Below are 15,161 nucleotides of genomic sequence, written 5' to 3' on the forward strand. Positions count from 1 at the left end.
GAAGCGTTGTTTGAAGCGTTCTTAGAAGCGTTGTTTGAAGCGTTGTTTGAAGCGTTCTTAGAAGCGTTCTTAGAAACGTTCTTAGAAGCATTGTTTGAAGCGTTCTTCGAAGCGTTCTTAAAAGCGTTGTTTGAAGCGTTCTTAGAAGCGTTGTTTGAAACGGTCTTAGAAGCGTTCTTCGAAGCTTTTTTTAAACTAATGCTTTTGTGATTCTCAACATTTTCTTTCAGTTCTTTGTAATGAATTACACCAGATACAATTCTGATGATTTTACTAAAATGCAAACTTTCTCTTGAAAATAGTTATTCAATCTCAAGAGATTATAATGGTTACACACACACACAATCCCCCACCACTGCCACCACCTACCAATACACACACACACGTGTCTTGACCCGTGCTCATTAGTGTCCAGTCTGCAGAACCCGATGGGTATTATAATATCGTATTAGTATTAAGAGCCATCTGGGTGACCAAACTAAACCAGTCTTCTCTCTCCCAGCCCACCACCATGTCTTAGCCACCACCATGTCCTAGGCACCACCATGTCTTAGCCACCACCATGTCTTAGCCACCACCATGTCCTAGCCACCACCATGTCTTAGCCACCACCATGTCCTAGCCACCACCATGTCTTAGCCACCACCATGTCTTAGCCACCACCATGTCTTAGCCACCACCATGTCTTAGCCACCACCATGTCTTAGCCACCACCATGTCCTAGCTACCACCATGTCTTAGCCACCACCATGTCTTAGCCACCACCATGTCCTAGGCACCACCATGTCTTAGCCACCACCATGTCCTAGCTACCACCATCTCTTAGCCACCACCATGTCTTAGCCACCACCATGTCCTAGCCACCACCATGTCCTAGCCACCACCATGTCTTAGCCACCACCATGTCCTAGCCACCACCATGTCCTAGCCACCACCATGTCTTAGCCACCACCATGTCCTAGCCACCACTATGTCCTAGCCACCACCATGTCTTAGCCACCACCATGTCCTAGGCACCACCATGTCTTAGCCACCACCATGTCCTAGCTACCACCATGTCTTAGCCACCACCATGTCTTAGCGACCACCATGTCTTAGCCACCACCATGTCCTAGCCACCACCATGTCTTAGCCACCACCATGTCTTAGCCACCACCATGTCTTAGCCACCACCATGTCTTAGCCACCACCATGTCTTAGCCACCACCATGTCCTAGCCACCACCATGTCCTAGCCACCACCATGTCTTAGCCACCACCATGTCCTAGCCACCACCATGTCCTAGCCACCACCATGTCTTAGCCACCACCATGTCCTAGCCACCACCATGTCTTAGCCACCACCATGTCTTAGCCACCACCATGTCTTAGCCACCACCATGTCTTAGCCACCACCATGTCTTAGCCACCACCATGTCTTAGCCACCACCATGTCTTAGCCACCACCATGTTCTAGCCACCACCATGTCCTAGCTACCACCATGTCGTAGCCACCACCATGTCCTAGCCACCACCATGTCCTAGCCACCACCATGTCCTAGCCACCACCATGTCCTAGCCACCACCATGTCCTAGCCGCCACCATGTCCTAGCCACCACCATGTCCTAGGCACCACCATGTCTTAGCCACCACCATGTCCTAGCTACCACCATGTCTTAGCCACCACCATGTCTTAGCGACCACCATGTCTTAGCCACCACCATGTCCTAGCCACCACCATGTCTTAGCCACCACCATGTCTTAGCCACCACCATGTCTTAGCCACCACCATGTCTTAGCCACCACCATGTCTTAGCCACCACCATGTCCTAGCCACCACCATGTCCTAGCCACCACCATGTCTTAGCCACCACCATGTCCTAGCCACCACCATGTCCTAGCCACCACCATGTCTTAGCCACCACCATGTCCTAGCCACCACCATGTCTTAGCCACCACCATGTCTTAGCCACCACCATGTCTTAGCCACCACCATGTCTTAGCCACCACCATGTCTTAGCCACCACCATGTCTTAGCCACCACCATGTCTTAGCCACCACCATGTCCTAGCCACCACCATGTCCTAGCTACCACCATGTCGTAGCCACCACCATGTCCTAGCCACCACCATGTCCTAGCCACCACCATGTCCTAGCCACCACCATGTCCTAGCCGCCACCATGTCCTAGCCGCCACCATGTCCTAGCCACCACCATGTCCTAGCCACCACCATGTCCTAGCCACCACCATGTCCTAGCCACCACCATGTCCTAGCCACCACCATGTCCTAGCCACCACAGCCACCAGGAGATATTCACCTTATCCCTTTTTAGAGGCAGACAGGGACAATTAATTTGAACTTTAATAATATCCCATATGCTTGCCTAGCCACCACCCCTGTCTCGTCATCCTACTCACAGTCCCATTTCCAACACTGTCTTTTTACCCCGTCCTATAAATCACTGAATAGTTAAGAAAGTGCTCAAGGTAGAATTATGTTGTCCCTAGTCTATGATCAGATCTCCCTAACCTCAAACTAAATTTTTACCATTATGGGACAATACATATCTGAAAGAGTATCAGTGACAACTAAGGACTGGCACAGCGGTCTAAGGCGCTGCATCTCAGTGTTAGAGGTGTCACTAAAGACACCCTGGTTTGAATCCAGGCTGTATCACAACTGGCTGTGACTGGGAGTCCCATAGGGCAGTGCACAATTGGCCTAGTGTTGTCTGGGTTTGGCCGGTGTAAGCTGTCAATGTAAATAAGAATTTGTTCTTAACTGACTTGCCTAGTTAAATAAAGAAAAAATAAAAGGGCAACTAGTACCTACTCTCACCTTAACCACACTGCTAAACTTAAATTACATTTTTGTTTTCATGACTTTTATAAAACGATATAGCCAATTTTGACTTTGTGGCTGTGTTATCTAGTGGAAACCAAAAAGTGGGCCTGGTCGGCCATCTTGGATGAGGTCAGATTAGTACGAGGTCACTGAGCAGGTAGCTCCGGTGCCATAGTGTCACCTGTTCTGTATACCCTAATAGCTGCATACCTCCCCTGGCTTTAGCTGGGGAGCGACATGAGCCATAAATAGACCATTGTCTCTACAGGCCTAGCACACACACACACAAGCACGTAGATTTACACAGCCCAGTTATGACATTCATCAAATGGTCTTACCTATTATCAACTTAGAAAAAAGCAGTATAATACCTCATCAGATCAGTCTGGATTGGTTTTACTGTAAATGTACAACGAGGATACAACTGGAGAACCAACAGAATTTCATCAGTAGCACCAACAGATTTTCTTCAGTAGCACCAACAGAATTTCATCAGTAGCATCAACAGAATTTATTCAGTAGCATCAACAGAATTCCATCAGTAGCACCAACAGAATTCCATCAGTAGCACCAACAGAATTTCATCAGTAACAGCAACAGAATTTCATCAGTAGCACCAACAGAATTCCATCAGTAGCACCAACAGAATTTCATCAGTAGCACCAACAGAATTCCATCAGTAGCACCAACAGAATTCCATCAGTAGCACCAACAGAATTTCATCAGTAGCACCAACAGAATTTCATCAGTTGCACCAACAGAATTGGAGCAAATATTGTTTTCATGCCTTATACTCCCTTGAGGATCAGTGACATCTTGACAGAGAGGAGAAACAGCAAAATGTCCAGGGCAAAATACCAAAAAGGTAAACGTTAATGCACTGTTGATTGGTATTTTACCAACTCACACAGTCTAGCCAATAACCATGAGTCATACAAGACCAAGTACAGCCAACCAATAACTTCAACCGCAGACATTTTAGGATATCTTGACAAACTGAATCTCAATATTGTGTTTGATAACGATTGACATTTGACATTTGACTTGGCATTTGAAGCTGTTCTCGAGTAAAAAATTGACCGAAACCCTGTCGTCTGTATCCAAGCAACGAATGTTGTGACAACTGAATATTAAACTGCAACCAAACACGCACGCACATGCATGAACACACACACACACACACACACACATTGCGTGGTTACTTTACCCATCCATGCAAAATGATAGCATTTCTGTGCCGATAAGTCAAATGAATGGCTGGAAGGCATTAGCCTTAGAGCAGTGTGGCCCATATTCTCACTGCTAAACCCTTTGAGGGTCTGCATCATTGTCTCCCAAAAACCTTATCAAACGAGGGCTCTTTTTACTATGAATCCTACTGTTACAGTGAGGATCAGGGTCCGCCTATGGCTAGCCTATGGTATGATTTGAGACACATGATTCAGGATAAAAGTAATTAAAATGCATTGCGTCAATGAATTTCAATGCTTTAATATTAGTAAGTACTAAACCACTGTGTTATTTGATTAGACTATAGTGAGACTACCCTGGCAGTAAATTCTCACATGAATTCAATTCTAATTAAAAATGTAGTGATTATTTGGTAATATTAGAATTACTTGGTGATGGCTTTTTCTAATCTGTAGTAATATGCTTTGAGGAAAACACAACAACAAATCCCTAGAAACTGTTGCCATCAGAGACGGTGTGTAAACATAAGATGAATTTGGAAAGAGCAAGGTGTAGCAGGCTCCTGGTTGCCATACAGTTAGTGAGGTGCTAACTGCTGCCAGTTGTGTCTGGGTATTAACACCTAGCATAGTTAGGAGTCCCACAGGGCCAGGGTCCAATGGAAGGACACCACCTAACATGGAACCTTCCAAAGAGACACCTTAGGAGTCCCATACACACTTAAAGTAGAGGTGGACACACACATAAACACACATTTAGTATGACTGTCACTGGGCTTTGGGTGTGTGGCATTTAACACTCACTGATGAGAGCATGAGACCCAATCTCTGCCTTAGTTTAGCTGATCTGGTGATGAATTATTTATTTTACCTTTATTTAACTAGGCAAGTCAGTTATGAACAAATTCTTCTTTTCAATAACGGCCTAGGAACAGTGGGTTAACTGTCTTGTTCAGGGGCAGAACGGCAGATTTTCACCTTGTCAGCTCAAGGATTCAATCTTGCAACCTTTTGGTTACTAGTCCAACGCTCTAACCACTAGGCTATGAATGACAGTGATACTGTCACGCACTGACCTGAAAAAGCCTTTTATGTCTCTATTTTGGTTTGGTCAGGGTGTGATTTGGGTGGGCATTCTATGTTTTGTTTTCCCGGTCTGGGGCCCGCAGCGAGGGTCCCCAGTCCCGCAGTGAGGGTCCCCACACCAGAGGCCCTACCAAAGTGAGGTGGTACTCTGTGAACACCCCCCTGTTCTACATGGTACTCTGTGAACATTCCCCTCTTCTACATGGTACTCTGTGAACAATCCCCTCTCCTGCATGGTACTCTGTGAACACTCCCCTCTCCTGCATGGTACTCTGTGAACACTCCCTTCTCCTGCATGGTACTCTGTGAACACTCCCCTCTCCTGCATGGTACTCTGAACCCTCCCCTCTTCTACATGGTACTCTGTGAACACTCCCCTCTCCTGCATGGTACTCTGTGAACACTCCCCTCTCCTGCATGGTACTCTGTGAACACTCCCTTCTCCTGCGTGGGACTCTGTGAACATTCCCTTCTCCTGCGTGGGACTCTGTGAACACTCCCTTCTCCTGCGTGGGACTCAATGAACACTCCCCTCTCCTGCATGGTACTCTGTGAACACTCCCCTCTCCTGCATGGTACTCTGAACCCTCCCCTGTTCTACATGGTACTCTGTGAACATTCCCCTCTTCTACATGGTACTCTGTGAACACTCCCCTCTCCTGCATGGTACTCTGTGAACACTCCCTTCTCCTGCGTGGGACTCTGTGAACACTCCCTTCTCCTGCGTGGGACTCTGTGAACACTCCCTTCTCCTGCGTGGGACTCTGTGAACACTCCCTTCTCCTGCGTGGGACTCTGTGAACACTCCCTTCTCCTGCGTCGGACTCTGTGAACACTCCCCTCTCCTACATGGTACTTGTGAACATTCCCCTCTCCTGCATGGTACTCTGTGAACACCCCCCTCTTCTACATGGTACTCTGTGAACATTCCCCTCTTCTACATGGTACTCTTTGAACACTCCCTTCTCCTGTGTGGGACTCTGTGAACACTCCCTTCTCCTGCGTGGGACTCTGTGAACAGTCCCCTCTCTGTGGACACGAGTGGACCAATTTGAACAATCCAATAGCTGCCCTGAATGTGCTTGTAAATGTCTGCACAATATCCCCATGGCATGAATGTCTTGTTTTCACTCAGGGAAAGGGAGAGTGAGAGAGAGAGAAAGAGGGAGAGAGAGGAATAGAGAGAAAGAGAGACAGAGACAGAGAGAGAGTAAAAGGGAGAAGGGGGGTGAGTATCGTGGAGATCCATGGCAATAGCATTCTCTAATCCCTTGTTCTGGGAATCCTGTGAACGCGGTGAGTGCAGCACAAACACAGGTCATTACGCCACCGCCTGCCACTCTCATCCCCAGCAACAATGTTCAGAAGCAATCTGACTGGAGAGTCTAGACTAGAGAGTCTGTCCTCTATCCAGGCAGCTTGCCAGCATAACCCTACACCCCTGCTCTCAAACATACTGTATGTGGGCCATGGCCAGTAAGGTTCAGTTACAGTATACAGTGTGGTCTTGGCTTGGGGGGTTGAATATACAGGTGTAGGATCTTAATTCGAGCCAGTTTGCTACAACAGGAATAGAATCCTGCAGCAACAGGAAATTAGAAGTACTATGTGGATTATATTTAATGTATATTTTTTTGTAGGGGTAGATACAAATCAAGTCTGACATTTTAAAGTGGAAATTTCAAACTTTAGAAGCCTTTTTAAACATTGAATACACTACAGTACAAGTTAGCATTTCTCAGCAACAAAAGAGTGATCAAATTAACATCCTACATTTTTTACAGGGATAGGGGATGGTTATCTCCTTTAATTATCCCTTTTCATCTCGGTGTCATGTTACCTTACCAGCCTTGTACCTCTCCTCCCCTTCGCCTCTAACTTTGAAAGGTTGTTTGGACCACACACACGGTGGAAACAAATGTGTCGTCAGTCAAGAAAGAAAGAAAGAAAGAGAGAAAGAGACAGAGAGAGCGAGCGAGTGGGTGTTGTGCACGTGTGTGTGTGTGTGTGTGTGTGTGGGAAGTGGGGTCACTAAACAGAGAGAGATGTGTGTGTCGGAAGTGGGATCACTAAACAGAGAGAGATGTGTGTGTGGGGGAGGGTAACTAAACAGAAAGAGATGTGTGTGTGGGAAGAGGGGTCACTAAACAGAGAGAGATGTGTGTGTGGGAAGAGGGGTCACTAAACTGGTACTGGTACTGGTACCCCGTGTATATAGCCGTTATCATTACTCATTGTGTATTTATTCCTTACATAAAAACCATTTTCTCAATATTTTTCACTCTGCATTTTGGGGCATTTAAGCATTTCACTCTTAGTCTACACCTGTTGTTTACGAAGCATGTGACAAATAAAATGTGATCTGTCTGTGTGTCTGTGCGTGAGTGTCTGTGTGTCTGTGTGTCTGTGCGTGAGTGTCTGTGTGTCTGTGCGTGAGTGTCTGTGTGTCCCTATCTGCTGGGAGCTTCAATCAGCGGAGCAGATGATGCGAGCGGATATGCTCTGGGTCCCTGCACCTGCGGGGGTCTGGTGCTAATCAGCATTATTCAAAGCAGAACGGACAGCCTGGTAACTGGAGAGGTGAAAGTAGGCCCGTTATCTGATGGGCAAGCCTAGATTATATCCTGGGCTGTGTATGTATATGTGCCGGACCAGGGACCAGACTGGGTCAGGTTGCGCTCAATCTTTCAGCCTGGCTGAGTCACACCATGCCCGTTGTACATGCAGGTTGGTTTTCTCTTAGCATCACAGAGGCGAGACATTCATCATTACCAAAACTGTTGAATTCTATATGAATTCCGTCCATTGAATGACCTATGTAAACGTAATTCTAGGTAACAAGATAGCTTTAAAATAACATCAAATTGATCAGAAATACAGTGTAGACATTGTTAACGTTGTAAATAACTATTGTTGCTGGAAACAGATAATTTTTCAGGGAATATCTACATAGGCATTCAGAGGCCCTTTATCAGCAACTATCACGCCTGTGTTCCAATGGCACATTTTCAGCTGTGTTAACATAATTGCAAAAGGATATTCTAATAATCAATTAGCCTTTTAAAATGATAAACTTGGATTAGCTAACACAACGTGCCATTGGAACACAGAAGTAATGGTTTCTGATAATGGTCCTCTGAACGCCTATGTAGATATTCCATTAAAAATCCACCGTTTCCAGCTACAGTAGTCATTTACAACATTAACAATGTATACTCTCTTTTTCTGATCAATTGGATGTTATTTTAATGGGCAATAAAATGTGCTTTTCTTTCAAAAAGAAGGACATATCTAAGTGACCCCAAACATTTGAACGGTAGTGTATACTATATCCTATTCTACTGTATCTTAGTCTATGGCGCTCCGACATTCCTCGTTCAAATATTTATAGATTCTTAATTCCATTCCTTTATATTGGATTTGTGTGTATTGTTATGAAATTGTTAGATATTACTTGTTAGATGTTACTGCACTGTTGGAGCTAGAAACATAAGCATTTCACTACACCCACAATAACATCTGCTAATCACGTGTATGTGACAAATAACATTTGATTTGATTTGACAACACTTGAGACAATAAGGGACCTGAGGTAGAAGATCACTTGAGGTCAGGTCTGGATACCTAGACGAGTGCTCATTTTCTAATGAACCTCAGTATGACTCGAGTCTTTTGACGTTGACGTTGGTTGATCTGGATCTGTTAACACGCTGTCCCACATCAGACATTTTGTCAGCCTCCCGACAAGACACTGGCAGCCATGTTATGTTACACAACACAAGGTCTCGCAGGCCAGGCAGTACTAAGTCTCACCGACCTCCTTTGACTGCTCAGCTAAAATAAATATGACAGGGGGAGGGAGGAGGAGGGAGAGAGAGAAAAGGAGGTAGAGAAGGAGGGAGGAGGAGGGAGAGAGAGAAAAGGAGGTAGAGAAGGAGGGAGGAGGAGGGAGAGAGAGAGAGAAAGGAGGTAGAGAAGGAGGGAGGAGGAAGGAGAGAGAGAAGAGGAGGTGGGGGAGGAGGAGGGAGGAGGGAGGAGGGAGAGAGAAAAGAGGAGGTAGAGAAGGAGGGAGGAGGAGGGAGAAAGAGAGAGAAAGGAGGTAGAGAAGGAGGGAGGAGGAAGGAGAAAGATAAGAGGAGGTGGGGAAGGAGGAGGAGAGATGGAAGAGGCTGAGAAGAGGATGAGGGTGGCGGAGGAGGGGGGGCAGAAGGGGAGAGAGAAGAGGATGAGGGTGGCGGAGGAGGGGGGCAGAAGGGGAGAGAGAAGAGGAGGAGGGGGCAGAAGGGGAGAGAGAAGAGGATGAGAGTGGCGGAGGAGGGGGGGCAGAAGGGGGAGAGAAGAGGATGAGGGTGGCGGAGGAGAGGGGGCAGAAGGGGGGAGAGAAGAGGATGAGGGTGGTGGAGGAGGGGGGCAGAAGCGAGGAGGAGAGGAGGAGAGGAGGGGTCCTCTAACACAAGTGCGTAAGCAAATGACAGGCGCTGACTTGACTAAGGGACTGGGGGCGACCCCGCAGAGAAAGATAATATTAGCAGATACATTTGGCTGGGTAATTGTGGCTTCGTTGCTCGGCTGCCCCGCGGATGGAAACAGTAGTGGAGTATGTAGTGAAAGAGGCGACCACTGAGGACAGAGAGGACACTGTAAATAGAGAGCGGTACTGGGAAGACTGAGTACCACTCCATTCAGTAGAGAGCCTTGACTCATTTAGTCCCTAATTAAGTGGCTCAATGGGTTGGGGTGGGGTAGGGCAGTGGCAAGGATGTGGGTTCACTTCCTGCATGGTAATCATGAGGCATTTTGTATTTAAACAACCCCAACACATACAGTAGGAGACTTATACACTAACCCTCAGTATGGCATTGGGCTGCCCAACGATGCCAGTGTAAACTTCAGCACCTGTCTACATGTCAGTTAGTGTGGAAAACCCCTCACCGATGACAGCCTTAAGGACATGGAATTAGGTCTGCCAGGACAAAGTGTGTGTGTGTTTGTGAGTGACAGAGAGAGAGAGAGAGATACAGACAGCAGAAATACAGTCAAGGAGGTCAGCCTTGTAAGTGTGCAGATATCCCCAGGATCTAACAAAACTGTTGAAGTCAGCCTTGTAAGTGTGCAGATATCCCCAGGATCTAACAAAACTGCCAAACTCAGCCTTGTAAGTGTGCAGATATCCCCAGGATCTAACAAAACTGCCAAACTCAGCCTTGTAAGTGTGCGGATATCCCCAGGATCTAACAAAACTGCTGAAGTCAGCCTTGTAAGTGTGCAGATATCCCCAGGATCTAACAAAACTGTTGAAGTCAACCTTGTAAGTGTGCAGATATCCCCAGGATCTAACAAAACTGCTGAAGTCAGCCTTGTAAGTGTGCAGATATCCCCAGGATCTAACAAAACTGCTGAAGTCAGCCTTGTAAGTGTGCAGATATCCCCATGATCTAACAAAACTGCTGAAGTCAGCCTTGTAAGTGTGCAGATATCCCCATGATCTAACAAAACTGCTGAAGTCAGCCTTGTAAGTGTGCGGATATCCCCAGGATCTAACAAAACTGTTGAAGTCAGCCTTGTAAGTGTGCGGATATCCCCATGATCTAACAAAACTGCTGAAGTCAGCCTTGTAAGTGTGCGGATATCCCCATGATCTAACAAAACTGCTGAAGTCAGCCTTGTAAGTGTGCGGATATCCCCATGATCTAACAAAACTGTTGAAGTCAGCCTTGTAAGTGTGCGGATATCCCCAGGATCTAACAAAACTGTTGAAGTCAGCCTTGTAAGTGTGCGGATATCCCCAGGATCTAACAAAACTGTTGAAGTCAGCCTTGTAAGTGTGCGGATATCCCCATGATCTAACAAAACTGTTGAAGTCAGCCTTGTAAGTGTGCGGATATCCCCATGATCTAACAAAACTGTTGAAGTCAGCCTTGTAAGTGTGCGGATATCCCCAGGATCTAACAAAACTGCTGAAGTCAGCCTTGTAAGTGTGCGGATATCCCCATGATCTAACAAAACTGTTGAAGTCAGCCTTGTAAGTGTGCAGATATCCCCATGATCTAACAAAACTGCTGAAGTCAGCCTTGTAAGTGTGCAGATATCCCCATGATCTAACAAAACTGCTGAAGTCAGCCTTGTAAGTGTGCAGATATCCCCATGATCTAACAAAACTGCTGAAGTCAGCCTTGTAAGTGTGCAGATATCCCCATGATCTAACAAAACTGCTGAAGTCAGCCTTGTAAGTGTGCAGATATCCCCATGATCTAACAAAACTGCTGATGTCAGCCTTGTAAGTGTGCAGATATCCCCAGGATCTACAAAACTGTTGAAGTCAACCTTGTAAGTGTGCAGATATCCCCATGATCTAACAAAACTGCTGATGTCAGCCTTGTAAGTGTGCAGATATCCCCAGGATCTACAAAACTGTTGAAGTCAACCTTGTAAGTGTGCAGATATCCCCAGGGTCTAACAAAACTGCTGAAGTCAGCGCTACAGTCGGTAACACTGCATAGGCTTCTGTGACAAATGGTATCTAGACCTACTAGGCCCAGGAGGCCTAGGACCCTGTTACTTCCTTTATCACTGTTAGTTTCCCCAGCTGAACCCCCTGACCTTTAAAGGGGTGTCTTTTAATTACTATACATGTGGAGCAGGACTGTAAAACGAAGCAGTCACAAAACAGAACCCTGTGACCTCTCAACATTTCATCCCTCTGTGTTCCTTTGCCAAGGCTAACAAGGCTAACAAGGCTAACAAGGCCCCCTGTACACCCCTCCCACCCTGCCAAAAGCTCCAAACATGGCAGGTAGAGAGACATTGGTAGGAGGGGGATAAAGTGGAAGGGCAGAAAGCTAGTTGAGGCACTCACCCCCTCACTCACACAAGCACACAAACAAACACCCCATGTTTTTTGAGGACACTGAGTAATGTCAAACTTGGGTATAAGCCCTGAAATTACACATCATCTAGACGTTTCATAAACAACACAGCAAAACTAAATCAGTAAAAACAATGTGTCCAATGTTTTCCTTTAAACTCGAACATGCTACTAAATTACATACTATTTATAACCCACCCTAGCCAAAGAGACTGAGTGACTTAGTTTGACTTAGACAGTCTTTATAACCCACCATAGCCAAAGAGACTGAGTGACTTAGTTTGACTTAGACAGTCTTTATAACCCACCCTAGCCAAAGAGACTGAGTGACTTAGTTTGACTTAGACAGTCTTTATAACCCACCCTAGCCAAAGAGACTGAGTGACTTAGTTTGACTTAGACAGTCTTTATAATCCACCCTAGCCAAAGAGACTGAGTGACTTAGTTTGACTTAGACAGACATCATAACCTACCCTAGCCAAAGAGACTAAGTGACTTAGTTTGACTTAGACAGACTTTATAACCCACCCTAGCCAAAGAGACTGAGTGACTTAGTTTGACTCACCACTAGGTTCCCGATCACCATGACGAGCATGAAGACCAGGATGCAGAGAGGTTGCCCGGCCACCTCCATACAATCCCACATGGTCTCGATCCACTCGCCACACAGCACCCTGAATACGATGAGGAACGAGTGGAAGAAGTCCTTCATGTGCCAGCGCGGCAGCGTACAGTCCTTGGAGATCTTACACACACAGTCCTGGTAGTTCTTGCCGAACAGCTGCATGCCCACTACGGCAAAGATGAAGACTATGATGGCTAGGACCAGGGTCAGGTTTCCCAGGGCGCCCACCGAGTTGCCGATGATCTTGATGAGTGTGTTGAGGGTGGGCCACGACTTGGCCAACTTGAACACCCTCAGCTGTGGGAGGGGAGATAGTGAGACCAGCTGTTTGTTAGTTGTCTGAGAAATGAATTTAGAAATTAATGTTAACTAGAAGCTGAATCAAGAGATTTAGAGACAAATTATATTTTCTTTGTCCTATTCTCATGTTCGAGTTTAAACTTTCAGTAAAATGTTCATTTGTCACATTTAACTTTTTTGTGTAATTTTTATCCCCCCCTTTCGTGATTACAATCGTCTCATCGCTCACTGCAACTCCCCAACGGGCTCTGGCGAGGCAAAGGTCAAGTGCTGCAAATCATGACCAGCTAAATCGCGCTTCTTAACACATGCTTGTATAACCCGGACGACAGCTGCACCAATGTGTCGGAGGAAACACAATTCAACTGATGACCGAAGTCAGCCTGCAGGCACCCGGCCCGCCACAAGGAGTCACTAGAGCACGATGAGCTAAGTAAAGCCCCCCTGGCCAAACCCTCCCCTAACCCGGACAACGCTGGGCCAATTTTGCGCTGCCCTATGGGACTCCCGGTCACTGCCAGTAATGACCAAACCCCAGGCAACACTGTGATGCAATGCCTTAGACCGCTGCACCATTCGGGAGGCACACATTTCACATTTCTAAATAAAGAAGTGGCTACTGACTACAATTCAAATTATTCTGTCAATGGGATATGGTAGTAAAATGGGGTTACATAACTCAGGCTGGTTTAGTAACTGTTGAGAAGGACTTGCCAATGGTCTCACAGTTAGGGGGACTTACAGTTCGCATACATGTACAGTACCATTGGGTGAGAGACCTAACCAGTGACACTGTCAAACAGTGCAGGCTTTAACACACCCATTCCAGACAACCATCACCTACAAACACACAGAGAGACAGACAGCACACAGAGACAGAGATAGGCCAGAGGGGTGACATGTTAAATGGTTAAATACCAGTCTGAAGGACCGGAGAACGGACAGTCCCTCCACGTCGGACAGGCCCAGCTCCATGAGGCTGAGGCACACGATGATGCTGTCAAAGATGTTCCAACCTTGTTGGAAATAGTAGTATGGATCCAGAGCGATGATCTTTAAAACCATCTCAGCGGTGAAGATCCCGGAGAATACCTAGGAAACACAGACACACACAGACACAAACAGAGAGGGAGAGCTTAGCCTGGGGGTAGGAAACTTCAGAGCAGGTTAGAGTCAGAATCAGGCCTCCCTTGAACATGAAGCACTGCAGTAGGACACTGGTGGCTGTCGCTTTGCCTGATTGTCTCCCAATCTACTGATCTTATCCATCTGGAACCATCTGGAACCATCTGGAAGTCAGGGCTGTACTTGGAGGACTAATGGGAGCTGATGAGAAATGTTTTTAAATAAGATCTAAAGTATTGCCCAAAACCATCCTCTTAGATTTGTTTTTTGCCAATGCCTACCCATACAAGCACAGCAGCTCTACCTGCATCGTTGACAAGTGCACTGCACTCAACAAAAGGTCATTTACGCTTGATCCGACATCCGCAGCGTTTAGTGTGAATGTGATCTCAGCGAACGTCAGGGAAATTACCAGTACAATGTACCTTTGATTAAATCCCTGTCTTGCTGTTTTCTTCATTGGAGCATCTGGAACTGCGACATCAAACTGCACAGTTAATGCAACGTCAATAATAAAACTGAAACCTCAGACTGGGAGCTTTCCTGTATATTGAATTAAGACTCACAGCCTTTACTGCACACAGTGAGCTGGCTCCTGTGTCCACCTAATCTCCTTAAGGGGAAATCTGCTTATGATATCAGTTTTCAGATGCTGTTTTAGGAGCATCCTCATCTCTTTCATGTTAGCCACCATCGTTGTTTTTTCTTCCTTTGGCTGGACCACTATGGAGATAGGTATTGCCTCTTGCTCTGTGTTTGTGTTGTAAAAGCTAAAGCAGCTGACAGGTCTGCAGTATAGGTGTGTGTGTGTGTGTGCGTGTATTTGTGCTTTGCTTCTGTGATCTCTGTGTGTTTTCGTCTTGCAGCTCTCTGCTAGTTGTTCCTTGCAGACGTGCTCCTCGATGTGACACTGAGTACGTGACACACGGGCGGAAGGCGAGGGTGGAGGGGGTAGCGGGTGGACAAGGTGAAATCGTCATAGGGCACGTTTGGGTAGCCTTGAAAGGATCTGATCTGGAGTCTGTTTAGAATAGCTGGTTATGTCCACACACAAACACAAACTCACACACACACAGTGAGTGGCTTAGTGAGCAGTTTGGTGTGATTACAGCTGGGATGTTGACTGGCACTGAAGCCCCCACTTT

The 15,161-nt window shown here is 46.4% G+C and overlaps 1 protein-coding gene across 2 annotated transcripts in view; it reads right to left on the reverse strand.

The window, feature by feature from the left end:
- The window catches only part of LOC100136701 (sodium channel protein type 4 subunit alpha), a 210,328-nt gene that overhangs the window by 79,643 nt on the left and 115,524 nt on the right, over positions 1–15,161 (reverse strand). For both annotated transcript variants that reach the window (XM_036934870.1, XM_036934869.1), the window contains 2 exons: positions 13,810–13,983; positions 12,532–12,888 (listed from right to left, as the gene is read on the reverse strand). In XM_036934870.1, the coding sequence (XP_036790765.1) occupies positions 12,532–12,888; positions 13,810–13,983 (531 nt within the window). The remainder of the gene's footprint in view (positions 1–12,531; positions 12,889–13,809; positions 13,984–15,161) is intronic.

This window comes from Oncorhynchus mykiss, chromosome 11 (assembly GCF_013265735.2).
Source record: "Oncorhynchus mykiss isolate Arlee chromosome 11, USDA_OmykA_1.1, whole genome shotgun sequence".
NCBI classification, from domain to species: domain Eukaryota; kingdom Metazoa; phylum Chordata; class Actinopteri; order Salmoniformes; family Salmonidae; genus Oncorhynchus; species Oncorhynchus mykiss.